The sequence below is a fragment of the Crocuta crocuta genome, unplaced genomic scaffold, assembly GCF_008692635.1.
Source record: "Crocuta crocuta isolate KB4526 unplaced genomic scaffold, BGI_CrCroc_1.0 scaffold162, whole genome shotgun sequence".
In the NCBI taxonomy this organism is placed as follows: Eukaryota; Metazoa; Chordata; class Mammalia; order Carnivora; family Hyaenidae; genus Crocuta; species Crocuta crocuta.
Window position 1 is genome coordinate 2,539,199 of NW_027529433.1, and position 25,319 is coordinate 2,564,517.

The following is a 25,319-nucleotide window of genomic DNA, read 5'->3' on the forward strand; positions in this document are numbered from 1 at the left end:
TCCAACTGTAGCCCTCTGTAGAGGAGTGAGTCCGAGGCATCCATGTGCTGTGCTCTGTGAACCCACCACTCTGGGCAATACCTGCCTGGTCAAGAGAAGCCACTCTGTGTCTGACCAACAGCCCAGGACATGGCCTCACATAAAAGGTCTTCCAAAACTAACCATATGATCTCTTGGGAGTTTAAACTGAGAACCATAGAGAGATTCAATCAGTTGGTATCTGAAGAAGGGGTTGAAAAGAAACGCAGAACAAGGCCACAAAGCACTGGGGACCATGAGTAAGAACTTATGAGGAAACAAAAAGTATGAAGAAAAATTACACAGAACAACGGGTAAAGAGGATAGTTAGCAATGAAAGGGAAGAAAAAGCAGAGGAGCCTAGAGGAGTTGAGGGTTGAGAAACTTCATGCCAATAATGAGAGTCTCAAAGTAAAATATTATAAAGTCTTACTATTCAGGGGAAAAAAGAAAATCTGTTCCATCTCTAAAGCTGTCTTATACCCTAATTAACCAGACATTTCCAGTCTCACTAAAGCCAAACTGTACTAGAGATCTTGCTTTTCCCATGATTCCTTTCTTTCATGATCATATGTGGTTTTATAATGAGTGTTGTAAATCTCCATTATTTGAAAGAACTGGAATGAATCTGTGTTTCTTGCAACAGAAAGAGACTAGCACAGTAAGTGCAAGGGAAGAAACTTTTCATGAGTAGCATGATGAAAATGATGATTAAAATAAAATTAATTCTCCTACAGAGATTTAAAAATAATAAACCTGTTGTAAATAACCAAACATCTGGCATGACCAATTATTTCAAAAATTTAAATAAAACGAATAGATTTCTTTTTTAAAATTGGCAAAAAAAAATGACACAAAAAATAATCTGAGTAAGCCTGAATCTCTTAAATTATATCTGTAATTAAAAGTCCTTCCATAAGAAAAACTTCAAACCCAGATAATTTCCCCAATAATTCATGCAAACATATAAGAAATAGCACTAATCTAAATGACATGATACTCTTCATAGAAAACCCGACAGACTCCACCAGAAGCCTACTAGAACTGATCCAAGAATTCAGCNGAAAAAAAGAAATAACACTAATCTTATACAAAAACTTTCTACTAAACAGAACAAAAGTAATTCTCACCAAAACATTTCAAAAATTCAAGAGAATCTCTTTTTTTGTCTACTTATTTATTTTGAGAGAGAGAGAGAGAAGGAAGGGCAGAGAGAGAGAAAGAGAATCCCAAACAGGCTCTACATGACCTGAGCCAAGAACCAAGAACCAAAAACCTGTCAAAAACATTATAATAAAGAAAAATTACAGGCCAATTTCTACTACAAGTATATATGGATGAGTATACATTAAACCAATACAAAACTATATTATGTAAACCATTTATAGAGTTTTTGAGGAATAAAAAGTTGGTTTCAGATTCCAAGGCCAATCAATGTAATTCACCACATTAAGAAAACAGAGGAGACAAATCAGATGATGATCTCCAAAGCATTTGGAAAAATTCAGTATCTTCTAATTTAAAAAAGCGGGTGCAGGAAAAGGAAATAAAATGTATAGTTTTAGAAAGAAAGTAATAAATTTGTCATTATTCCTATGTGTCATGATTATGTTTCCAGAAAATTTAAAGAAATCTATAAAAATTATTATAGTCAATAAATGAATTAAACAAGATCTTTGGAAATAAAACCAGTATTCAAAAGTCATTTTTTCCCTAGATTTTAGAAGTAATTGAAAATAAGAAATTTAATGATATAATTTACCACAATATCAAAAGAAATCAATATTTTGAAATAAATCTAACAAAATGAGCAAGACCTGTTCACAGCAAAGTACAAATCATTTTGGAAAGAAATTTAAGAAGACCTAATTAAATGAAAGAGTATACCATGTTCATGGACTGAAAGGCTCAATATTATAATGCTACAATAAATAAACTAGTGTGATTTTGGCACAAAAACATACAGTGGAATATATCAGAGTCCAGAAACAGATGGATGTATATACAGTTAGTTGACTTGTGACAAAAGTAACACTGTAGCAAAGTACGCAAAGGATGGTCTTTTCAATAATTGGGGTTTGATCAAAAGTATGTCCATATAGAAAAATAAGAAATCCTGATTCCTAACTTACATCATACATAAACAAAAGTCAATTCCAGGTAGATTATAGCTTTGACAGACCAAAATAACCAATAAAATTACTGGACAGTAATATATGACCTTGGGGTAGAGAAAGATTTCTTTAATAGATCACAAATCATAATTAATTACAAAGAAAGATATAGAAATTGAAGTACATTAAAACTAAATGCTATTAACCAAAAGATGCCATTAAGGAAATGAAAAGCTACAACACAGAAGATTATATGTATTATATATTGCCCAAAGGCTCAAATCCAGTATACCTAAAGAACTCTTAGAAATCAGGTGCATCTGAGTGGTTCAGGAGTTTAAGTGTCCAACTCTTGGTTTTCATGATGTCATAGTTCGTGAGACAGAGCCTTGCTTCAGGCTCTGTGTCGACATGGCGGAGCATGGTTGAGATTCTCAATCTCTCTCTCTACCTCTCTCACCCCACACCCGCATGCTTTTTCTCTCAAAATAAATAAAAGAAACTTCAAATCAAAAGAAAGATAATGCCAAGAAAAACTTTAAAATGATAAAAGAGACAAACAATGGTGGGACAAGTGGGCACCCATATTAAAAAAAATAGAGGTAGGCCTGAAACTCACAGAGGCCCCAAATCAAATCTAGATGAAGGAATTAATTGTGAAAAGCAAACCTTAAACTGAAGAAAACATAGAAGAACAGCTTAATAGCATCAAGGTAGAGAATGATGTATTGAAAGAAATAGTAAAAGCAACACAAAAAAAATAAATCATAAAAGGAAAGAGTAATACATTTGATTAATTTTTTTAAAGAATTCTAGTAGGCCACTATATACAAAATGAAAAGGCATAAGGAAATAGTACTCCTACATAGTAATAACACCAAAACAATGGAAAAATGCTCAAAGTACAGAAACAGCATATTTATAGGAAAAGAAACACTCAAAGCTAAAAACATATTCTTAATCAGGAAAATGAAAATTGAAATCAGAAGGATTTTTCAACAGATCTACAAGCTGTCCCTAACATTCAAACAAAAGAATAAAGAAATACTAACAGTAAAAAATTTTGAAGGAATTTTAAAGATAGCTTTCACATTCATCAGATCATCAAAAGGCTTGAAAGTCTATTTATGCACCACGTTGGCAAGGATATAGAGAACAATTTGGAAATGCTTAGTAAAGTTAAAGATTGTGTGTACTGGTCTACATGACCCAGCAATTCCTCTTTTAGTAATCTACCTTAGAAAAATACACAAGTACTCAAAAAATACTTATAAGACTGTTCACTCTAGTACTGTTTGTATTCATAATAGACAAAAAAATGGAAACAATCATTAGGAAAATGAATAGATCTATTCTGTACAGTTATTAAAACAATCATTTACAAACTAGTATACAATAGGATAGCTTCAATGTGCCATATTTATGTACATTTTTAAAACACAAAATTATATATAGTTAAAATACAAATATATAAAAGAATAAAAACCATGCTTAAGGATAATAACATCAGGATAATAGTTACCAATAAGAGGAGGGGAAGGGGAGAAAAAGGAATAGAAATTATGTAAAACCCTAGCTATATATCTGTAACATTTATTTACTTTAAAATTTTTTAAATGTTTTCTTATTTATTTCTGAGAGAGAGAGAGAGAGAGAGAGAGAGAGACAGCGTGAGCAGGGGAGGGTCAGAGAGAGAGGGAGACACAGAATCTGAAGCAGGCTCTAGGCTCTGAGCCAGATGTCAGCACAGAGTCTGACGCGGGGCTCGAACTCACGAACCACGAGTTCATGACCTGAGCTGAAGTCAGACGCTGAACCGACTGAGCCACCCAGGCGCCCCCATTTTATTTAAATAAATCTCAGGTTCCTATTACAAAAGGGCATTCTCTATGATATTTGAGTGAAAGGTAAATGGATGTCTTTCATACTGTTTTCTACACTTTTTCATTTGTTTGAAATATTAAAATTTATTTAAATGAATTATCTTAAGATTTAATTATTTATTTCATGAATAATCATCATGAACCACCAAATAACTCTTTATAAACCCATTAATATATTCAGAATAATTTTATATAACTTCCAAATGACATTTTGTTATTTGGACCTCCAGCATATCTACATAAAAATAGAAAAGTAGAAGAAAAATATAACCTAGAAGGTAAAAGACTGTAACATAAGGGAAATGACTCACAGAGGGGTTACATGTACCATGATGAGGTCTCGAATTGTGAAGGCGTTGTTGGTGGACCTGCCTGAAGTGGAATTACCAAACTCAACTGGGAATGAATGGAGCAGATGGAAGTGCATGGGCAAAAAAAAATATATATATGTATTTTAATAATTTAGGAAAGCTATAAGAAAAAATAAAAATATACACCTTTTATCTTTTTAAAAAGACTTTTAAATTAATTTTTTTAAGTTATTTATTTATTTATTTTGGGGAAGAGAGAGAGAGAGAGTGCACCACTGTGGGAGGGGCAGAAAGAGAAAGAAAATCCCAAGCAGGCTCACACTGTCAGTGCAGAGACCAATGAGGGCCTCAAACTCACGAACCAAGACATCATGACCAGAGCCAAGGTCGATGCTTAACTGACTGAGCCTCCCAGGCGCCCCTATACACCTTTATCTGCAGACACCCTATTCTATCCAAAGCCTTGAAAGATAAGAGCATTTACACTTATTGCTTGATTCAGTTCTCTCATCCAATGAGAATCAAAAATTTGACAGGGTATTCACAGGTCAGTACAACTCTGTAGCTCTCGGGTTCCTAGTGTCTTAAATGAGGGAGTTGAATTAAATGATCTCTCACTTTCAAATTCTATGATTCCCTGAAAAATGGTATGTCCAATTTAGGCATATGACATGGAGATGTGGCTCTGTGTTGAATCAAAGAGGGAAAACTGTGGAATTCACTTGTTCAAACTGCTTGAGGAAAACAGTACATAGTGACTGCAGTCAGGACTTTCCAGGCCTATCCCAGATTTGAAGATTTCAGGTGAGAACTAACTTGGAGGCTTTTAAGGAATGAAATGCTTTCAACTCACTTAACTATTTCTAGGTGGCAAAGTGGCTGCCTTCCTAATAAGCACTAATATTTATACCTCCAATGGGAGCTAAATTATATACTGGGCATGCTCCAGTAAATAATAACGGGGAAAAAAGAGACTGTAAAGAATCAGGAGGTATTTTGAGATGCATAAATGTCTCCTGTCTCCCTCTCTACTGCCACCATCTTGGCAGATTTGTGCAGTAGATTCCATCTGGTTTTCTTGCTTCTCTGTCCACAGTCCATTTTCCACATAGCAGTCAGAGTGCCAGTCTTCAAACTGAAAACAGAACTGCTCTCCTGCTAAAAGCCCTCACATAGCTCTGCAGTGCACTGCTAATAAAGCCTCAACTCCTCACCACAGCCTAAAGGCCATGACTGCCTCTCTGGCCCAATCTCTTCCCACCCTCCACATGCTCACTCAGCACTATCCAGACTGGGTTTATATCCTTCTTCCACCTGCCAGTAGATGCCAAGTTCATTCCTGCCCAGGCCTTTTCATAGCTGTTCCTTCCATCTGGGGTGCTCTTCCCTGAGATTAGATCCTTTTTGTCATTCAAGTTCAAACTCAAACATCAACTCCCAAGAGAGATCTTTCCTGAGCATCTACTTAAGCCTCTCTGCCCTGTCATACTCTATCATGACAACCTATTTCATTTTCTTTATATCTTTTATCCTTCTCTGAAATTTCCTTAATTTTCTTGTCTACTTATTACCAATGTCACTGCTAGACAGTTAGTTCCCATGAGAGGAACTATGTCATCTTGTTCAGCCCCACTGAATACAACCAGGCCTGGTACAAAGAAGGCACTTAATAAGTACTGGTCAAATAAATGAATTTATTGTGTGAAAGGCACCACAACAGGGATATTCAGCACCCTGACAGATCAAAAAATTATTTGCATTCTCACTAGAAACTAGTCAAGCATATATGACTCCCTGTCCTCTACAGTTCCCAAGATGACCTAGTAAGTGAGGCAATGATCAAGAAATCTCACACATGGGGGCACCTGGGTGGCTCTGTTGGTTGAGTGTGTGACTTCGACTCAGGTGGCTATGATCTTATGGTTTGTGAGTTTGAACTCCACATCAGGCTCACTGCTGTCAGTGTATCAGTGCAGAACCCACTTCAGATCCTGTCTCTTTCTTTGCCCTTCTCCCGCTTGTCCTCTCCCCAAAATGAATAAATAAAATAAATAAATAAATCTCACACATGTATTTTATGCATCTACCTTTCAACAAGGATCATATGACCTTTGATGCCCACACAAAAGGCCCTAGATATAAAAACACCTTAAATTTATCTGGAAAACCAGTCAGGATGAGGAAGCATTGCAAGAGAATAGCCAGAAGCTGAAAATTGGCCAAAAAAACCCCTACCTTTTTACACATTCTGGAGCCTACTGAAGTTACCAGGAATACATCAAACTAGACGGCCTAGAGGGTACCCAGACCCATGCCAGGTACTGAGTGTGATGCCACACACAGAGCAAGTTCTCAGGGAACCACAGATGGAAGGGTGAATGAATGAAGGACAGTAAAGAAACACGGAAGTACTGCACCAATGGGACTATGTGTCTGGATGGCACCTACTGCCTTGATGAACCTGTGGGGAGGCCAGAGTTCAATCTCTCAAGTTTTTGCCTTGGTACTGGTGATGTCTGTCTGCATAGCATCAGTCAGTAAGATCTTAGCACTGGATATCAAGAATCAAACAGGAAATCCAAACCAGTGAGTTTTGAGATAACTAATCAACTTCCACATTGAAGTTGGAAAGAAAAGCACAGTGGAGATGAAAACATAAAAGGTTTTAAGGTACCATAAGAACACTGCATCTAACAAGTGCCATAGATAACTGTGCTGATGACTTGAGGTGCATCATCTCATTGAGCTCTCACAACACCCTCACAGGGTAACACTAGTACTACTGTATTCCATGTTACAGCAAGGAAACACAGGCCGGGAGACTCTAAGTACCTTGCCCAGCGACATGTAGCTTCTAAGTAGCAGAACTGGGATGTTAAGTGAAGATCATCCGTGGACAGATGTCTCACTGTTCAATGACAGAGAGTCACAGTCACTGCTAAATAGGAGAAGGGCTGCTCTGGTGCAGGGTTAGCATCCATGAGTCCATCACTGGCTACAATAAAATAATGGTCAGAAGAGTCCTAAAGTCAGGAATGCACAGAAAAAAATAAATAAATATAAGACCAAAATCATCACATATTAATTTACAAGACTTGGGCATTAGCTGCTTTTTACAAAAAAACAAAAAACAACAAAACAAAACAAAACAAAACACTTCTTTCCTTGACAGGTACAGATATTGACATCTAGCTTCAAGAAAGACTCATGGTAGAACTATTTTTATAATAGTTGCAGACTGCTGAAAAAGTTTTACAGTTTCAAAGTGTTTTATTCCTTGAAAATGTCAATCAATAATGGGTTACAGTAAGAGACTCCCTAGTGAAAGCCTCCTCCAGACAAGTTCTTAGCCAAATCCTTACACTTTTAACCCAAGGTGAACTACAAACAGAAAGGTGGATAATGAAGCTGGAGAGGAGTACAGGCTATATGCTGAGATGCTGAGGAAAGGGTCTAAATCCTTCTGATGCCTGGATGCTGCCCAATTTACATTCCACTGGGAGCTAACTGTTACTCAACCTAATCCCCTCATCTAATAGATGAAGAGTACGGTGGTCTATCCAACCTGGTAGCAAAATAACAGCAGGCCAGGATTGGAATTTATACCTTAGTCACTGTTAGACACTCTTCCACTACCTCTGGGTACCAACAACTGGTACTTGGTATGAGTTTAGAAAACAAAACAAAGAAAATGCCAGGATAAAAGAGATTATTTCTGGCCAGAAGAAGGCTCTGAGGAGGCAGTAGTATTTTTTGGGTCAAAAGGATAAGTACTTGTTCAATCAATGGAGATGGGTACAGACAGGAAGAGAGAGGAAGGAACATTCTGGGCTGAGACAGCAGCCCAGGTCAGAACACATTAAAAAGTAATTGGCTATTGTAAAATATACCCCTCTTTATCTCCATGGTTCAGAAGCAAGAAGAAATGGGCACCAGGGGTGAGAAGTAACAGAAAAAAAAATGTTCAAGTGCTATTAATGTTTCCTTTATTTTCTTTTTTTAATAGTATGATCCCATGATTATACTATACGAGAAATCTCATTTATAGCAAGATCTATGAGAAAAATTCAGGCATAGAATTAAATGAAGCTTAATGCTCACACATGTTTTTATGGTATGCATTATTGCTGCTCTGCTTGGTAATTAGGTACAAGGAGTCAATAAATAGCTCATGAAATTAGTATAATCAGTCTTACGTTTATATAGTCAAAGCAAGCATTTCTGGAGTACCTAGAAGTATTCATCCTGGGAGAAGGGAGAAAATGGGAAGTTGGTAATCCTGGGTCCCCTCTAGTACTCCCTCACCTTTACTGGTTTCAAGCATCATTCATGTAACAAATATGTGAGCACCTACTATGTGCCATACAGTGCTAGGGGCAGAAGTGCTTAAAGCCTCTTCTTGATTTCAGGAGAAGGGACTGTCATCGGGAATCCAGTGTCCACCAAAACAGCTGGGCTGGGGACTTTCCTTGGGCTACAGACATCCACAGGGTTCAAGTACTTCCTGGGAATCTTCCTGCTTTGCACATTCAACTCCTTTTCTTCCCTTCCACAAACTGAGAAACTGTGAACCACAATTTTCCCTTTCTCTCCCAGTATGGGGAATTTATATTACATTAAAAACAAAACAAATTGAAAAAGCCAACAAACTAAAACTCCCATTTTAGTTGCTGTCAAAAACCCATCCATTAGAAAGTCATTTGGTTTAATAAGTAAACAGTCCTGAGACTGCCTTGGATTGCACTGGCATTTCCCACGCCGAATATCTTGGCACACTATGTCTTGGTCTGCCTCGTGGGTCACAGGTATGCTAAGAAGCTGACCTCCTAATCCTCAACGTGGCAGTTGGGGCTGGGGTAGCCAGAGCCCTGGGCCAACTTCCTTTGGCTCCAAGCAACCCTTCCCTTTTCCTTTCATTCTAGTTTATCATCATACCCTTATCATTTTCAAGACAGTGAAAAAAGTGAAGAAGATTAAAAAGCACTGGCTTGCCTGACAATACTTTGTGTTCTGGGAAATAGTTCAAGACTACTCAACTTGGGTAACCTCTGGCAAGTCAACTTCCCCACTCTGGGCTTTGATTTCCTCTTAAGTAAGAAGAGGTGGTTACACCAAATGATCCCTAATATCCCTTCTAGTTCTATGGTATAATTATTCAGCAAACTGTGATATTCCCATACAATATCCTAAAAAACAACATTTTGTGGAAAAAAAGGGCAAAAATTTGGAGTGAGATTTGGAGACTGCTCAAGGCTTGTAGCTAATCCTTGTTTATTTAACAAATGTGATTAGGTGCTCACTAACTCCCACAGACCTGTGACTGACAGTAGGATTACAACTAGACCAGTAAAACCTATTCTGTTCTCATGAAGCTTACAGTGCACTGGGAACCACATACAAAAGCAGCTATAATTTACTGGGTAAGTACTAACATGGGGAGAAATATGAGCGTAACGGGTAAGTGATGAGATACTCAACCCAGCAGTGGTTAGGAAAGGCTCTGTGCAAAAACTGACATCCAAGACAAGACTTCAAGAACAGCAGGAGCTGGAGGGCGGGATGGGGTGGGTTGTGGGTGTGTGTGAGGCAGGAGTGGATGGTGTGGGGAAAGATGACATTCTAGGCAGAGGGAATGCCATCTGCCAAGTCCCAGAGGCATGGTAACTTGGGAACTACATGGCTGGAATCTTAAGCATGATTTTAAATGGGAGAGTAAGAAGACAGGTTAGGAAAAGCCCTGTGGCTGCACAATGGAGGAATGAATCGGAGACGGGCAAGATGCATGTGGGGAGATCCAGTGCTGCTAAGTCTACACACACTCAGGTTATGCAGTGAATCCCAGAGGGAAACGAAAAGAGGATTTAAAAGAGTACTCCTTTCAATTCTGACTGGAGAGGTCACACCTAGGTTTCCTAGAAGATGTGGAAGAGCCAGGTCTCATAGGATAGGAAGGGATATACAGTAGCATCTGGTTACCACTGGAGCAAGTGTGACTAAACTAGAACTCTAAATTCTGAAAGTAAGGTAGGGGAAACCTGTTTAAAAGATTCTTAGAAAGTTCTCACTTAAACCTGCTTTTGGTGAAAACTACTCCTTCAGTGTTAGTGCCCTAGAGGGCTTTTTCATCAGCCTTCTTTACACTTTTATATAATTTCCCACACAGATTGAGAATCTAAACTCCTGTACACACATCATGATCATCTTAAAATCCATCACTCCAGCTCAGACCTCTCTCCTGGTCTTCTTATTCACCTTCATATTAGGATCTTCACCCAAGGTTCCCCAAACACCTCAAAGTCACAGTTCCTCTCTATTTAATTCTTGCTATATTTTTGCATTCTATAAAATAACAAACAGCAGGTCAAGAAAATGTTAGTCTGGTGAGTGACCATTTGGATATCGTCTACTTTGAAATGCCTGTTCAAGTTTGGTGCCAGTTTTTCTACCAGGTAGTCTGTTGACTACCTCATAGCTTGTGTTAAGTATTCTATTAGTGTTAATGTCATTGGGTATGTCTCTCACCACATTAGGAAGGTATTCTCTCTTTCTTCTTTGTAAGCCTGACATCATGCACAATACTGACACAAAGTGTGTCAAAATCGCTAAGAACAAAATATTCACAAAATAATGCTAATAAAAATTCATAAATAAATGCAAGATTATGAAATGTGAAAAAAAGAGTATTCTTAAAACTGAGAGAGAAATAGGCAGAAAGTTGGCTTGTTCAGAAGAACTATAATAAGTTCACAGAAGACAGAATCCAGGAAAGTATACTTATAATCACATGTACAAAAGACTATTCCTTAAAATTACATGATTATCAGAAGTAACAATGTCCTTTGACTTTCAGGAAATTATTTTCAGGCTGTATTTTATAATTAACACCTATAAATTATTTCAAATTGAGTTTTACATAGTAAGTTCTTTTTCAACACTATCCCTATATATAAATTTATACCCTGCAAAATAGAATGCACTTCACCATAGCAACAGTTCTATATCAACTCCTACTCAAGTTAGAAAAAGCATATGTAAAAGAAATGAATATTCTGGAATATTCTAAAGTGCCTACTGGAAAAAAATCACTCCATGTATTTTGTAAAAATTTATATATAAAAATTTAATGTTTCCTTAAAACATTCTTGTAATTAGGCAAAAGGCTACTCGAGTTTCTCAAATCTTGCTTTATTAAACAGTATAATACATTTTTTTAAAGAATGTGAAAGAGAAAAGAAGAATGAAAAAGGAAAAAAGTACTAAACAAAATCAGTGTCGAGGATAACATACTTGGGACTGAGCTGGAGTTTGCTGGCATGCTGGGGGATGGGGACAGTAACAGGAAATAGTGTTTAAGTGATTTATAAGTAAAATATAAACCAAGGTATTAAATGTTTAAACTACTTTCTCAAGAAAAGCTATACCCTCACTGGTATTATGGGAATTGAAAAAGAAATTCTTATGATCTGTCTTCTTATAAAAGTCAATAAAACATCAGTATGTATTAACTTGGCTTGATAAATTAAGTAATTTACAAATTCTCAAAGGAGAACAAACAAGTTTATAGACTTTGTGGATCAGATGATACACTACCAACAAGTCTGTTATATCAAAATGTAATATTAAGCCTAATGTAATTCAAAGCATTTCCTTTCACTTACCACACTTGGGGCCAGACAAATTCACCATATGCACATCTTTGTCACCCTTGCTCACAGCCCAAGAGGGAATACTCTGCTATATTCCCAACTCCCTTGCTGTTCTGGGCTTCCTTCCTTTGACCTAATTTCTTTCTGCTCTGCTACATTCCAATTTTCCCAGCGAACTCTGAAAAATTCCCAAGCCCTTCTGCGGTTCTAACCTTCGTGCTTAGTACTTCCTGACAACAGGCTTAAACTGAAACCTGGCTGTTGTTCACTTCATCTGGAGGCTGCACTTTCTGCCACATCCTACCACACACATCTCAGAGTTCAGAGGTTCTCCCTTATGTGTTCTTATGTCTTTCTCTAGAACTTTATCACTTCTGCTTGTCCTCACTGCAGGCATCTACAAACTTCCTCGTCACCAGACTCCATCCTTTGGAAGCTCTGGCACCTGGATCACCTTTGGCTTCCCCTCCGAATGCTGCTGTTCTCTTAGATGATTTCAACATTCATGTGAGTGACTTTTTCCCAAACTCTGTTCCTTGACTGCATCTCCAAAAATCTCCACCTCTGCTACCCACCTTCCATGGCTAAACCTAGGGGTTGCTATCTCCCAGAAGAGCACCATCTCTGAAATCTTAAAGTCAGGCATTTCATTCCCTGATACAACTTCTCTCACTGAACATACTAATTCTCTGATCTTATCACCAGATTATTTTACTCTATGCTGACCAAGACTCTCACTGTGACCAAACTGTAGTCAGGCTCCACTGGGCTTCAAACCTGGCCTCTAAAAACCACACACTTTCAGCACAAATGATTTTGTTTAGTTACCCCACTAAGATACCAGAATAAACACTAGCATAGTTTCTTGCCGCTCTCAAGGCCATGTTGTTAGGATGACCCAAATCCCCTTAAAGTTCCTACCTGAGAAAGTACAAGACTCCCAGGAGAATTTACTACTTCTTCCAGCCAAAAGCTGATGACAGGCCGAGAGAGAGGCCCCTGAACCTCCTCTGAGAGCAATTACTTCACAAAGCTTACAGTTAGAAATCCATCCCCTTCCCCTTTGAGATGTAAATCTCCTACTACCTAGAAATGTCTTCTCAAGGTAAGTCATTTCTTTGAAATGAAAACATTCAAGAAGACAACTCTCCCTTTCTTTCCACTCCCTGTCTGAGGGCATAAACTCCAGGTGCCAGTTAGAAATCCAGATAGGTTTCACATTAACCAATCCTCTTCCCTGCTTTTTCTAATTTCTACTCCCTTGAATCTGCAGAACACCCCCTCCACTACCCACCCCATTCGTCTCTCCTTGTCCCTCACTCTCCCTTTAAAACACGCAGTCACCTCTGTACAAACTAAAGTTGAGTTCAGTCCACACTGGCCTCTTTTCCTTATTGCAATCACATTACTGAATAAAATCTACCCTTACCACTTTAATTAGTGTATGGCTTTATCTTTGACAGTATAACTCTATTTCACATACACACACACACACACACACACACACACAGGCCCAGGCACACATGCACACCCTCTCTCCCACAAGTTTGCTTTTTTCCACAGTTTCACTCTCTTGCCAGTATTCTCAATCCTTCAGTAAAAAATTCAAAATTTCCTAATATGGCATGCAAGCAAACTGGCCTCTTCTTATTTCTGAACGCTTCTTTCTTCACACTCTATGCTCCACATTACTCAACATCTTTCACTTCCCTGAACTCACCCGGCTCTGCCTCACTCCCAGCCTCTGCCATGTTGGTTCCCTGACCTCATACACTCCCCTCTACTTCCCTGGCCTACAATGACTCCCTCTTCAGTTAGTATCTCATCCCAGGGAAACCTTCCTCAATGTTCCCCATACAGTAAGTTAGGCTGACCTGCTACATGCTCCTGGGACAAACTGGTTTCCTAGATCATCTATTACAATCGCAGGATAACCTTCCGGATTGACCACAAGCTCCCTTAAGGCAGTGTGTATCTCTGTCTTACTTACCATTCTCCGTCCTAATACTTGCTTCACTACCTGAAGCTAAAAAGGAATGCAGTAAGTATGTGTTAAATGAATAAATCTTTAGGATCATTAATGATCTGTGAGAGAACACTAGCCCATATGACAAAAGTTCCCATCACTGACATGAGCTGAAACATCTCTAATTCTTCCACAGAACATTTTAAAATGGTGAAACACAGGTCAAAGCATATAATATAAATACTAACAGAAATTTGCAAAACCATGTTATTAATTCCACTCTATTAGAGGATTTAGGTATTCATAAATGAAAAATATTTTAGGAGTTACCTAAGATAACTACTTATCACTAACCCTTTAGGTGCTAAATCTCTCCACTTAAGGATAATCTTTCATTGCAAATGACACCAATTCCGTATTTGGTGATGAATATAAAACAAGAGCCCAAGATTACTACACATAACACTGAAAAACAGTTAAAATCTGGGTAAATGAGAAAAATATTTATTTTGTATTTAAAGTTTGGATCCGTTCATAGCAGCACTCTCAACAATAGCTAAAACATGGAAAGAGCCTAAGTGTCCATCAATGGACGAATGGATCAAGAAGATGTGGTTTATCTATACCATGGAATACTACATGTCAATGAGAAAGAGTGAAATCTGGCCATGTGTAGCAACATGGATGGACCTTGAGGGTGTTATGCTGAGCGAAATAAGTCAGGCAGAGAAGGACAAATATCATGTTTGCACGTATAGGAGGTTAGGAGGAACTTAACTGAGGACCATGGGGGAGAAGAAGGGGGGAAATGGTGGGGGAAAGGGAGAGAGGCAAACCATGAGAGACTCTTGAATGCTGAAAAACAAACTGAAGATTGATGGATGTGGGGGGGAGGGGGGAGATGGGCATGGAGGAGGGCACTTGTGGGATGAGCACTGGGTGTTATATGGAAACCAATTTGACAATAAACTATCTGTAAAAAATAAACAAATAAAAATAAATAAAGTTTGGATCCATGTTATCATCTTTTGCATATTTACTGGCATCCCATGGTACTTACTGATAAATTCGTACTGTTGGGAACATATTGATCCTGTTCTCCCAGTAACACGTCAATCACAGGGTGCCGGCCATTTTTAATCATGATCTTCCTTTCTTCTTGTAGCGTTGGTCTGCAAAAAGAAGTATGTTTCCGTTTACTAGGCATGGAAACTGCCTTCTAAAAACAATCTCTAAGTTCTAGCTTTACAAAACAGACTAAGAACATACATCCAGACTAAGGCTTTGAGTATTAAACTTAAATTTTAATTATAAGAATTGGGGGGAAAATTATTAGTGTTTGAAGCACAAACTTTAGCAGAGTCCTACAGTAGCTCTACTGCTGATGTCTATAATATCTTTTTTATTTTACTACTATTCTCTAAGACCAATGTTTTCATTACTAAAAGTTACAGTTCAGGTTAATGCTATTTAAATCATTTTCATTAATAAGCATAGTAAAGGCTATCAATGGAAATTATTCCCAGATTTAATTATTACATTAATAGAAATAATATTATGTGTTGGACTTGAGAGACCTACATTTTTTATATTCTGTTTAACTGAAACATCTTTCTAGGGTCTTTGGTATCTTTCACTTTTTTTGACATAAAATTTATTTTTTTGCCTTGTTGGTCTTTTTAAACTTTCACATTTCTCTGTTTTTATCTATAGCTTCATCTATTTATCAAAGCCCCCATGAGCACTGCCCTACTCTTATTCTCCTTCCCAGAGATCACCACTGAGATCAGTGTAGTATATATCCTTCCGAAAACCTAAACCCTATTTAGGTTTTTATACACTCATTGCACTGGTTTGTGGTTTCTTTAAAATAATGCAGAACTCAGGATCACACTGTAATGTATCTTCCTACAACTACATTGTCTCCTTTAACACTCTATACACACTAAAACAACAGGTCTTACCATTTACAAATGGACTCATATATTTTTTAATACTTTCAAGTCACTTTACAAATTATTTGCAAAAGGGGCAGTTCAGGGTTAGTAAAAACAAAGCAAAATGAAACAGAACCTCATGACAATTTTAGTAAGAATTTAAACAGAGCAAATCTCAAACTTTCATTCCATATTTTCCTGGTCATAAAGGCATATATATTTGGAATGGGCAATACACTCTCTCAATGTAATTAACTGTCACCAACCAACATTCATGCACCTAGGACAACAGTCATTCATAAATACTAATTCTTGATTTCAATACATTTCTAAAACATTCTGGCTTATCATTATTTTTCATTCTTCTCCAACTTGCATGGACAAAAATGCACTACTTGAATTTTTGCAATCTTTTAAAGCTTATAATTTTGTTGAGGAGAAGCCAGCCATTTTCTTTGCTCCACAACCATAACACATTTTCAGTTTTATATTTATAAAATATCAAATCAGAGTAATCACTCACATCGGCATTTTTATTTCACATCATCTATTTTCTTTCTTTTTTGCTTTAAAACACAGAATTTATTAAGTGTACATAGGATTCACTGGTTGAATAAATTCCACAATGTATGTAGATTACATGCTGAAATGCTACTTCTTTTTTTTTTGTTCTAAATCATCCCTTTATTTATTTTTTAAAAAGTTTATTGTCAAGTTCTTTCCATATAACACGCAGTGCTCATCCCCACAAGTGCCCTCCTCCATGCCCATCATCCCCTTTCCCCTCTCCCCCACCCCCATCTGCCCTCAGTTTGTTCTCGGCATTCAAGAGTCTCTCATGGTTTGCCTCCCTCCCTCTTCCCATTTCCTCTCTTCTTCTCCCCCATGGTCCTCCGTTAAGTTCCTCCTAATCCTCCTATACGTGCAAACATATGGTGTCTGTCCTTCTCTGCCTGACTTATTTCTTTCGATCTTCTGCCTTCAGCACCTGTCCAGGTACAAACAGTACCAAGTAAACTTTAGGGCACAAACATCATAAAAGAGAAAGAAACTACTACCTGTCCTCTTAGCAAAACAGTATGGTTCAGGTTCTTATCACCAACTATCACATGATGTGTGCTACCTATGGAGTAACTAACTCGAAAAGAACACATTTCACTCTGCTCTGCCCTTAGAAAAATATATTTGTGCAATGATTCTTGAGTCTGGGAAAATTCATCCAGGATACTGTCATCTGAATACTCATAATCTGAGACTGTGTTTATACAAGAAATTTCATTATCATCATTAGTATCTAGAGCACTATCTTTCTCTTCACATTCATCTTTTGATTAATCTAATAATTGTGAAATGTCTTCTTCACTTTTTTCCTCTTTGCTGTTATGGGTGAAAAAAAATTCTGAGTTCTCAACTATGTTCAATGAAAGTCAGAAGCCAACTGCAATGGTGGGATCTCCAGTCTTCTGTAACTTCCTGACGGATAAGGCGGCACTTCAGGCAACACAATTAGAACACTGAAGGACGGTGTGATAGTGAATTCTATCTCACCTCTGCATTATCATTCTCCAGTTTTCTTAGACTTTTTAGTGGAAATAATCAAGAAACAATAATTTTATGTGATTCCTGGGATGATGAAATAGCAAAATGTTCCAGACACAGAAAAAATTAAATCATTAAAGATCCCAAAATACATCTCAGATTTATAAAAGGGTCCAATGAATCCATCGGGTGAATGCAAGACAGAATGAGCTTTATTCTTCTTTTTAAAAAAGCATGGTATTTCTCTTTGTTTCTTTGAAAGACCTTTAAGAAACTCAAAAACTGAAATTAGGTCCAAAGGAACCTGATGGTATGGTATACTGAAGATTTAGGATCATTTTTTGTGATATTTTTAGCATTCTTCTGAAGATGCTGCATAGATGTGTTAGCTGTTCTCTGTTGTTAAACAATTTAGACTGTCTACATTTTCAGTTATAAACAATACACACACACACACATATATATATTACACACACATACATATATATATTACACATACACACACATATATATGTATGTATACACACCATACACATACATGCACGCACACCCACACACCCATTGCTTATGGACAAGTGTTTGTCTAACCTAGAGCAAATTCCTGAAGTATGCTTTCTGAGTCATAGGATATGCAGATTTTTTATTTTAATATATAGAAATATCTGTATCAGATGCCTGCGTGGCTCAGTCAGTTAAGCTCTGGATTCTTCATTTCAGCCCAGGTCATGATCTCATGGTTTTTGAGATCAAGCCTCTCATCGGGCTTTGTGCTGACTGCACAGAGCGTGCTTGGGATTCTCTTTTTCCCTCTCTCTCTTCCCTTCCCCCGCTTGCTCGTTGGTGCACACAGGTGTGCACTTTCTCTCTTTCAAATAAGTAAACATTAAAAAAAAGAAAAACAAATATCTGTATCAGTTTATCTTCCCACCAGCAGGATATGATGGTTGACTTGTTTTTTCACAACTTCAACTAAGGGAGGTATTACCAAATTTTCTAATTTCTGACAATGTGTTGGGTGAACAGTGTCCTCATATTGTGTTCACTTGCATTCACTGATTTTTAAGTTCTTTGACTCAGAACTTTAACATATAAACACATTTCTGAACTTAACTCATAATTCTAAGATATAGTACCTTCCTAAATATGTAAATCCTTTGCCTAAAATATATCTGGCTAACAAAACCCCAAGTATGTACCCTCACATTTCTCAAAGAAAGTAACTACAGTATCTTCTGAGTAAACAATTTAAAATTATCCTTTGGAAAGAGACATTTAAAATGGCAAGAAAAGGACATTTTTTGGATTTCAAAGTATAATTCTAAAGATAGGATTTTTACCTAGATGCATTACAAATTTACAACTTAAAAAATGAAAGCATCTGTAAGTAATATCAGTTTTAAAATAAAATTCTAGGTGCTCTGCCAAGTGAAATCAATGGATCATTATTCATGACATGGATATGATTTCTGAGGAAGGTTTTCACTTTAGAATAAAATTTTGAGTGATTTGTTCTGCTCTAAAATCTACACTGACTTACTCTGTCACTATCAAAATTATATAATGACAAAACACTTCCCGGCAGAATGAGAAGCAAATGATAATTTGGAGAGATGAGGCGATACACTAGATTAGGATAGTTAGAGCAAGAAGGATATGAAAAACATGTTGATGACATGGCATTTAAGAAGAACTGAGGAAATCTGGATGCTGCCTGGAAAGAATGAAACATTATACTTGAACATATTTATTTTATATTTTTGAAACTGCATCTTTCTCCTTTAAATGTCTCAGGGAATATCCAAAATACAAATTGGATAGAAAGACTAGAATAAGAACTTTTGCCTCAAGGTTATGCTACAGTGAACAAATGTCCTAAGAGTGTTTAGAAAGAAAGCATCACGATTACAATGCCAATAATCAATCTGAACTAACAGCGATAGTTCAAAGGCACTAATATCTTTAAGCAAGCTGGAAATCTAAGGGGGAAAAAGGTATAGACTTCAGATACTTAAATACTAGTTTAAAATACATTTTAGATCAAAATTTCCTATTTCGTGGCTATTTACAATCAATTTTATTTCTGCTAAAAAAAGAGAAAGTTGATTATATTATTTAGTGTTCCTGGCTTGCTTTTTTTCATTTAAAAATATTCAGATGGAGTTTTCTTTTAGATAATTTTTTTTACATTTTTAAAAAATGTTTATTTACTTTTGAGAGAGAGAGTGTGTGTGTGAATGGGGGGAGTGGCAGAGATAGAGACGGAGACACAGAATCTGAAGCAGGCTGTAGGCTCCGCACTGTCAGCACAGAGCCCGATGTGGGACTCAGACTCGCGAACTGCGAGATCATGACCTGCACCAAAGTTGGACCCTTAATCAACTGAACCACCCAGGCACCCCAGTGGACTTTTCTTAATACAAAATACATAGCATCCAGTTTGGAAAGTATTTCAGCATTTGAAATATTTCCTAAACTTATCTTCCTTATAGAATATGTTCTTTGGAACGACATACTGAGGACAAACAGAAAAGTTAGATAAAGTACAGAAGGGGCACCTGGATGGCTCAGTTGGGTTAAGCATCTGACTTCGGCTCAGGTCATGATCTCACGGTTTGTGAGTTCAAGCCCCATGTCGGGCTCTGTGCTGACAGCTCAGAGCCTGGAACCTGCTTCCGATTCTGTGTCTCCCTCTCTCTCTGCCCCTCCCCTGCTCACACTCTGTCTCTCTCTCTCAAAAACAAATAAACATTAAAAAAAAATTTTTTTAAAGATAAAGTACAGAAAATAGCTACTTGATGGTACCTAATAACTAACAAGACAGCAAGGAATTACTAAGCCAAGATCTGGGGCAGGACAGAGACCCAGGGAATGTGTTGATTCCTGAGGAAACAGCTGAGGGTGAGTACGAGGAATAGCCTGGCTCTGGACCAAGACACCAATGGGCTGCACACCAGGCATAAGAAATACACTGGAAGCAATAATGGCAGCTTTTGAATCTTTGAGTCATCTCAAGCCCAGATAAAATGACAGATTATTTGGACTAAGTGATGCCAGAGTATTTTCAGTGCCTTGAGATGTCTTGTAGAAGCAAATGTGACTCTTTCAGGGAAAATATAACATCGAATTATTTCTAGAATGATTCTGCAAATATAATGCTTATAATATAATTAAGACAACCAGACATCAAAAAGATATAAGAACGAAAATGAACAAAAACAACAAGCAAGAGAAACAGATCCGTAAGGACTCCAGGTAATTGAATGATCAGATACAGACTTTAAGATAATGTTGCTTATTACCATGTTCAAAGACACAGATAAGACAGAGAACTAAAAATGATTAAAAAAATAAATTACATGGGCATGAAAGATACTAACACCCCTCATATTTTTATTAAAGACAAATAATTTTTAAAATACTTAATCCTTCTGATTTTTAAAATAAGTATCTTTGAAAAATATTATCTGCTATTTATTAAGTTATTTATCATCTGTCTGATCCTGCTTAGAAATTTAATATAGATTTCTTTCACTTAATCTGCACATCTCTTGAGAGGTAGGTATTATGTCAATGAAGAAACTGAGGATCAGAGAGGTTAAGTAACTTGCTTAAGGTCAGCTGTTAAATAACCAACCAAGTATTCAAAACCATGTCTGTCTGATCCAAAGTCTACACTCTGAAAGATATGCCGGAAAAAAGAGTTCAAATTTTACTTACGCAAATCAAGAGGTCTCTTGATATATGTGCTAGAAGATGCCAAGAAAAGGAGAAGTCCCTAAACGAAAAATCTAGGACCAAACCTGTATATAGTATATACTTAAACTGCTTGTTAAATCTCTGATGAGTCTACAAATTAATCAGAGTTTTATAGTGACATAATAAGGGATGATGTATTTTCACTCCTCAGAGATTTTGCCAAACCTACATTTCAATAAAGAATTCCTGAGGTGCCTGGGTGGCTCAGTCGGTTAAGCATCCAACTCTTAGTTTTGGTTTAGGCCATGATCTCACAGTTAGTAGGGCTGAACCCTGTATTAGGCTCTGTGCAGAGCCTGCTTGGGATTCTTTCTCTCCCACTCTCTCAGCACCTGCCCACTCTGTGCATGCACATTCTCTCTCAAAATAAATAAACATAATAAAAAAAAAAAGAAATAAAAGAAAAAAGTAACATACAATGTATAATATATAAATGTTTAAGTTTACAAATAGATATATACACACATAGAGATACAAAAATTTAAGTTTAGTATAATATAAACCACATATTCATAGACATGGTTCTTCTGGTCTCACTAGCTGCAGCATCAGCAATAGCAAGTGGCAAAAGGCCACTTGAAGAAGTATAAGAAGAGATAAGCCAGGCACAAGTATGTTTCAGCGGGAAGAGCTTTGCCTGAACACACACTAAATGCATAGGTTGTAGCCGATCCTCTACTTAATTCACAAAAAGAATCCTTTAGGAAAAGTTAGCATCATAAACCTTGTGCATCAAGAAAGAAGTCCTACTAAGATCACAGTACATAAAGAAGAAATCAAGTCAATGGAGAGTAGATTCTTACTCTCCCAGAACTAGATTCAACTGCAGTAAATTTACAGATCTCACTTTCATGGATGATAAACTGGATAAAACTTTTGAAGCTCTCTGATGTCAGAAGAAATTGGGCAATGAAGAAAAGCCGAAGAGCCTACTTTAAACAAAACTATTGTGCACAAAACTGTTGTGTAGATCATTCCATACATAAATGTACAGCAAAACAAAATGAAACAAAATAGCAAAGTACGGTTTTAATCTAAAACTGGCACAGCCAATTCCTGCAACCCTTCTCCCATAAACAAATAAATAATAAACAAATAAATAAACGCTTTAAAAGAAACAATAATTTTTAAACATCTACTATGGGTATTACAGTAGGTATAAAGAACATTTAGATGTTAAAAAAAAAGATATTTGGCACAAACTAGAAAGAAACCAAGATATGAAAGACGTATGAAGAGCAAAACATATCTACTCAAACATAATGAACTCTGTATGCCACAAGCACTGACAGGCAGTACCACGTCTATGTTTTCTTTTTACTCCTCAACATAAGGCAGTGATGTAAATATTCCCTTAAATTTCCTTAAGTACATGAAAAATTAGTCTTTGTGCTACAGACTGAATGTCTGTGTCCTCCCCAAAATCCATATGAAACCTAACGTAATGGTATTAGAAGGTGAGGCCTTTGTAAAGTGATTGGCTTATAAAGGCAGAGCCCTCACGAGAGGGCTAGTGCTTTTATGAAACAGCTATCTCAGAGAGCCCCCAGTAGTGCAATGCTCTCCAGACCCAGAGAGCCGGCAGCACGGAATTCTAGCCTGGGGGACCCACAGGAGGGAGCCAGGGGCACAGGGCCACCAAAGGGGCAACATGACCTGGAGCTCTGGGGGCCCAATTCTTGCCCAACAAAACTACAGGAACAGAAATGCTGCCCCAGTGGGTCTGGAAGGCAGGATCCCCACCCCAGTGCACCTGGAGGGCAGAGCACTGAGGAAAGATTTGGCTCAAACTTAAGGTTTAAACTTAAGGAAGAACAATCTGAAAGTAATAGAGAGCACTGCCTCAAAATGAATCATACACTGAGTCTCGGCCATATTCGATTTAGATGGTATTTATAATTATAAAATGAAACATATTACAAAGTGTTCAAGTCAGAGTTAACAAATGAAAGGATTATGCCTTTAAAAAACTGTCACGGGGGGGGNCCTGCTTCGGATTTTGTGTCTCCCTCTCTCTCTGACCCTCCCCTGATCACGCTGTCTCTCTCTCAGAAATAAATAAAACATTTAAAAATTAAAAAAGAAAAAATGTCACCAGGGCACTTGGGTGGCTCAGTTGGTTAAGCGTCTGACTTCGGATCAGGTCATGATCTCACGGTTAGTGAGTTCGGCTCCTTGGCAGGCTCTGTGCTGACAGCTCAGAGCCTGGAGCCCGCTTCGGATTCTGTGTCTTCCTCTTCCTCTCTGCCCCTCCCCTACTCACACTCGGCCTCTCTCTGTCTCTCAAAAATGAATAAACATTAAACAATTTTTTTTATTAAATGTCACCCACATAAACTTAAAAACTGAAATATGTAACATTCACCTCTGGAGTTACATCTGGTTTCACTGTACTAAATGACAGAGCAAGCAAGAAAGGAATGTGTTTGTTTTAAATCAAGCTATATGTGTTGATATTCAGCTTTACAAAGAGTCCAAAATATCTGAATATTTTAATAATGTATAATAAAAATACTAAAATTAATGAAATAATGCCATCTGATCTAAAGCACTGAAAAGGGGAGGGGGGGGGGTGTTAAAAAAAATACATTACCTGCAGTAATTTTCTTGCTTAGCGACCTTGGCCAGGGAGAAAATGCAGTCAACAGTTGCTAGGTGATGTACTGCTTTACACAAGGAGTGATAGTGTTCACTGAAATCCCTACAAAAGCAACAACAACAAAAAGATGAGCACATTGATTTCGTCAAGCTATAAAAGCTATAGAATAAGTAATCACTTTATTAGCTAACATGAGCATAAGCAAAATAACCAGGGATACCTAAGAAACATGGAAATTATACTGAAATGCTTTTCAGTTTAACATGATAACTTGATTACAGAGGCTTCTTTTGTTTCATTTGGATAGAACTACATATATTTAAAATAGCTTGTATGAAAAGATGTCTACTAGTAATACCATACTACACATTTCATTTGACCAAGACAAGTCAACGTAGATATAACACAAATGTAGTGATCATTTTCATTCGGCTTAAATAACATGAACTATCCAGATGGTCAGCCTTTGTGCTTCTCCTTGATAGCATCATCCAAACTAGGATTAACAGTTTCAATATCCTTCTCTCACACTGAATCGGAAGCTTCTCGCTGGTACAGTCCATGCTTGCCTGATTTGCCTATCATTATCAAGCCCTAACATAGAGCCCCTAACTTTGGTATACAGTAGACATTATAATACATTTTGTTAAGGCAAGCAAAAAAGTATTTTTTTTCAGTGATCTTCAGTTATCTTCTTAAAATGCATATATAAATTAAATTTTAGATTTATTTTTAAAAAGATTTTATTTTTAAAAAGATTATTGCCTCAAATCTTTGGCGAATTAAATAGCTGGTGATTAAAAGCTTAAAACATTTTTATTGAAATATATACTTAAAAAATAGGATTTGCAAGTACATTCTTTCTATTTTTTTTACCTAAAGTATTCCATTATCTACTATCACAGGTATACTTTACAACCTTTCAAAGAAGACTCCCCCCCAAAATGAGAGTATTATGCTGAATGCTTCTCTTAAAAAATATTTCTCCGTTGTACTATGTTTCAGAAACTTTAAGATGTAATCTGTCTGCTTCTTAAATCCAAAGTTTTAGAGTACTCCCTAGCTTGAAAAAGATATCGAGATTAAGCTACTAGGTGATCAGTTATTCCTATATTATCACTATATTGATTTTTTAGAATCTGTAATGATTTTTCAAGTAATATTATAAAGGTATTCCATGTAAATGACTTTTCCAACCAGAAGCAACATTTTAAGTATCCAGTTTTATTTTTGTGTTAACTTTATGAACTGAAAAATACATTTACAGTATATTTTATACCTCTTTGTCTGAACAGAGTATAATAAATATAATTTGTCTATTGCTCACTGAATTAATGTTCATTAAAACAAGCAAGAATTCCACTAACAGTGTTAAGAGTCTGTGCAAAATCCCAAGCACAAAAGAGATTGGACACTGGTATCAGAAAGATAATGTTCTGTTTTCACCTTATGTTTTTTTTTTTTAACATTTGTTTATTTTTGAAATGGAGAGAGATAGAGAGAGAATGTGTGAGTGGGGTACAAGCAGAGAGAGGGAGACACAGAATCTG

General features: G+C 37.0%; 1 protein-coding gene across 1 annotated transcript in view; it reads right to left on the minus strand.

The window, feature by feature from the left end:
* Window positions 1-25,319, minus strand: part of MSH3 (mutS homolog 3) — a 175,632-nt gene that overhangs the window by 39,405 nt on the left and 110,908 nt on the right. Inside the window, exons 18-19 of the mRNA XM_077759869.1 lie at window positions 23,764-23,871; window positions 14,999-15,110 (exon numbers count right to left, since the gene is read on the minus strand). Of these exons, the coding sequence (XP_077615995.1) occupies window positions 14,999-15,110; window positions 23,764-23,871 (220 nt within the window). The remainder of the gene's footprint in view (window positions 1-14,998; window positions 15,111-23,763; window positions 23,872-25,319) is intronic.